Here is a 4,407-nt window from a genome sequence, read left to right on the forward strand (position 1 = left end):
TTTATTACTTTCCCAACAGGTCACAGTACTATCCTAGTTTCATTTCTCTTTATTACTTTCCCAACAGGTCACGGATAAGGCCACGGGGGTTACGGGAACTACGGCTCTTTCCCAATACTACCCCAATCTCTCATCTCTTTATTACTCCCAACAGGTCACGGACACTTTCACAGTCCTACCCCAGTCTCATTTCTTTATTACTTTCCCAACAGGTCACGGGCATGGACATGGGGGATACGGGAACTACGGCTACGGGAAAACCTCGCACTACGAGATCATCACCAAGCCCGCCCACTACCACGACCACGAGCACCTTCACAGTACTAGCCTGGCCGCGGCCGCCTCTCCGTACGCTTCGTACGCGAGACAACTAGTGCCTTCCCTATTCGAGGAGACTCAACTGAGCGAAGCTACCGATCCGTATTCGTATGTACCTCATGAGGAACGGTCGTTGTGAAAAACCGAAGCTAAAAAGCGAGATTCTACCTTCACAGGGTTTTATACGCTTTCCCGAAATGGAATTCCATGAGTTTTCCGGCTACCGATCCGTATTCGTATGTATCTCATGAGGAACGTTCGTTGTGAAAAACCGAAGCTAAAAAGCGAGATTCTACCTTCACAGGGTTTTATACGCTTTCCCGAAATGGAATTCCATGACTTTTCCAGAAAGGTTTTAATAATAGACTCTTGAGTGGAAGGTAACCACTAGGCGAGGTTAACGCCGGAGGCGTTCTCTACCACCTAACCCTTAGAGCTACATTCGGAATTCCATGAGTTTTCCAGAAAGGTTTTAATAATAATAATAGACTCTTGAGTGGAAGGTAACCACTAGGCGGGGTTAACGCCGGAGGCGTTCTCTACCACCTAACCCTTAGAGCTACATTATTATCTGGTCAAATTTTCAAATAAATGAGGATAAAATCCCATGCCTCGGCTGAGTTCGAACCCACGCCCTCCTGTTTACCAGGCGAGCGTATTGACCACTACGCCACCGAGGCAGCTTTTCCATGCTGTATTATCTACTAGGTATAAGGAATATCCTGTAGTAGATAAGGAATATCGTGTGGTAGAGAGAGCTATTAATGGATTCTTACTAATTTCTTAGAAATGTTGTTTTGGTTTTTTTTTTCTGTTTTGAGTGATACCACTAGGTAATTATTGTAGTGATAACAAACCTGATGTTTTCGTTCTACGTCTCAGGATTTTTTGTTGACAGTTGGAAGTGTTTCTAATCGTAATGATCCGGTATTGTTTCCAAATTTATGTCGTCAATATCATGCCGTTTTAACCCCTCACTCAGCAACTAGTGAAATAATCCCTCAAATAAATGTAGAAAAAGGCCAAGTTCTCAATAACCTCACAAAAAAGTCACTTTTTGTCTCAGAGGATCCTAAGACGGTTATTTCCACCCAAACTTACACATTTGCCGATTTTGAAAATTTGGACCGATGCGCGATGCAAAAAATACTTTCTCATTACATTAGATCTATATCTAATCCCTAGGTATACTTACTGATTTCGAACTTGAAAATCGGCCAAATGATGTCTAAATAGTTTTTCCAGTATTTTTTTCAAATTTGTGTCGCCTTACAATATCATGTCATGTAAAGACTAGTCATAATCACACAGGAGTACTCAAAGACTCGTCAATGGGTTAAGTTTGTAAAGTCCCATTTAGATCTGTATCTGGGAATACCTAATTCAATATTCTTGTTATCAATGTTGACATTGTTTTCCTACCTAGATACATATTTAGCTCAAATTGCAAATTCCGTAGTCAGGTAGGTATAGTTGACACTAATCTAGGTAAGTACAGGACTGTATGTAGGGGAGTCGAGGGGCCAGACTCCGAAAATTTGGAGCATCCACCCCTCGGTATATCACTGTTCAGACTCTCGTGCCCAATAATTAAGCTCCCCCCACGACAAAATCCTGGACACGGCCCTAGATAGGTATACATACATAATTAAGTACCTACCCTACTACATAAAACACTATGGACTACTGGGTGTGGGTTCATGGTTCACGAGTGGGTTAGATTATGGTCTGTGATAGATACATAGATAAGAGTCGAGAATTATTGTGTATTGCGGCCAGATGATTTTCGAGTCAGTCGAAATATTAAAATGATACAAATTCGTTTCTTTCCAAGCTGTCCGTTTTCTCATTTCTTATGTATATCTAACATTGGTGACGAGGGTAAATCACCCATACGATGGAGTTGGATGAAGGGAATGTGTGGAGACGACATATGGACCAGATCAGAAGTACTTGCTACGGGGGGAAGAACTCATAGATACATAGATAGAGTCGAGAATTGTGTATTGCGGCCAGATGATTTTCGAGTCAGTCGAAATATTAAAATGATACAATTCGTTTCTTTCCAAGCTGTCCGTTTTCTCATTTCTTATATCTAACAGTCTGCATGGTCAGCTGAGACTCTCTACAGAGAACTGAGACTCTCTACATTAGTACACTGTACACCGACTCTGTGGCAATGTCTCCTGTGAAAAATAAAACCCAGGCGAACATAAAACGGAAGCGATTTCCCCCTCTTTTTTTTCGACTATAGGAAAAATAGGAACTCTAACCTATGAACTCTAAGCGAGAAAGTCTTAGATAACACTTCAGTCAATCATTTAAGACCGGTTTTAGCGTCATCTATGTTAAGCTACGCCGAGCAAGGCCAATAGGTAAATGGATGGGTGACCTAAAGGAATAAAGGGAGAACGGACTATTAGTCTTGATTTTAGATCATTACATGAAAGTAGAATCAAATCAATAATAATAATAATAATAATGATGATGATAATAATGAACTGGATATTAAATAAATTAGGTAGGTACAATGGTACATAGGTACTGATTTTCTTTAACCACGATCGAATAAAATACGGGCTAAAAAATTCCCGGAGGGACGGATTCAGCTTGTTTTTAATCTGTTACCTAAGCAGGTACTTACCTAATATCTACTTCGCAACTTATAAGAATATTTGATAACCTATATATAAATTATGGCTAAATAGCAGCTGATGCCAAAACATCTGCTAGGATACTATGTAGGTACATATAACATACGGCAGTACGGTAGTAGGTATACCTATGTATTGTATCCTATAAAACTATAGATACATAGGTACCTACATAATTTGGTACTTGTGCAATGTAGGTACCTATCTATCTTGGTTATCTAACAAGCAACTTTAGGTAAGTGAAGACCAGTAGGTATAGTCCGTTCAGTGGGTTCCCTTTTTCCGTCGACTGAAAGGGTACCCCATTTTATGCAAGGGTATCTATTTATCTAATTTAAAGCTTTCTGCAGGTAGGTATAAATTCGAAGCGATTTCCCCCTCTTTTTTTTCGACTATTGGAAAAATAGGGAAATTTAGGAATAGATTTTTTTTTTAATCTGTTACCTAAGCAGGTACTTATCTAATATCTACTTCGCAACTTATATAAGAATATTTTGATAACCTATATAAATTTATAGCTAAATAGCAGCTGATGCCAAAACATCTGCTAGGATACTATGTAGGTACCTGGTACATACTACCTACCTATGTAATGTATCCTATAAAACTATAGACACATACCTACATAATTTGGTACTTGTGCATTGTGCAATGTAGGTACCTATACCTATCTATCTTGGTTATCTAACAAGCAACTTTAGGTAGGTGAAGACCAGTAGGTATAGTCCGTTCAATGGGTTCCCTTTTTCCGTTGACTGAAAGGGTACCCCATTTTATGCAAGGGTATCTATTTATCTAATTTAAAGCTTTCTGCAGGTATAAATTATACCTGCAAAAAGTATTTTATAGGATACAGTATTTTATAGGAATACCTAAATTTGAACAAAATAAAAACATATTAAAAACTAATTACCTATCTGCAATGTTGCCCAAATAAATTAAAGTCCTAGCTCACAACACATTAGCCCCCTGTAGGGTCTCCAGATCAAATTTTTAAAAAGTAGGACATTTGGTTCCAAAAACCCGGACATTCCATCGAAAACCCGGACATTTCCCAAAAAGGTCGAAAAATTTGTCAATCACAATACTTTCCTCATCATTTTATAAAATAAGGAAAGTAATAGGTAAATAACAACATCACCATCTAGGTACTTCGCCTTTTCCCATATTGGCGTTTATAGTCGGTCCACCTATCTACACCATTGGTGTTTTTTCGTCAGGATGAACCAACTTGGTGTTGGCCAGATTATTTTTACGGAGTGCGGCTGCGGATGCCCTTCCGCTACTCCAACCATGTCAAGACAATAATATGAAACGCTACTCCAACCATGACATGACAATAATATGAAAAGCAACCCATATCATTACCAAAACAATATTACCTACCAATAGTGTTGATGTGTCGGAGCGCCACCAAAAAGAAAAAAAAAAAAAA

At 39.0% G+C, this 4,407-nt stretch overlaps 1 protein-coding gene across 1 annotated transcript in view; it reads left to right on the top strand.

Moving 5' to 3' along the window:
* Positions 1 to 522, top strand: part of LOC113466905 — a 4,658-nt gene extending 4,136 nt beyond the window's left edge. Inside the window, exon 5 of the mRNA XM_026822682.1 lies at positions 213 to 522. Within this exon, the coding sequence (XP_026678483.1) occupies positions 213 to 457 (245 nt within the window). The 3' untranslated portion in view covers positions 458 to 522. The remainder of the gene's footprint in view (positions 1 to 212) is intronic.
* Positions 523 to 4,407: the final 3,885 nt, after the last annotated feature.

Source organism: Diaphorina citri, unplaced genomic scaffold, assembly GCF_000475195.1.
Source record: "Diaphorina citri unplaced genomic scaffold, Diaci psyllid genome assembly version 1.1 scaffold354, whole genome shotgun sequence".
NCBI lineage: Eukaryota > Metazoa > Arthropoda > Insecta > Hemiptera > Psyllidae > Diaphorina > Diaphorina citri.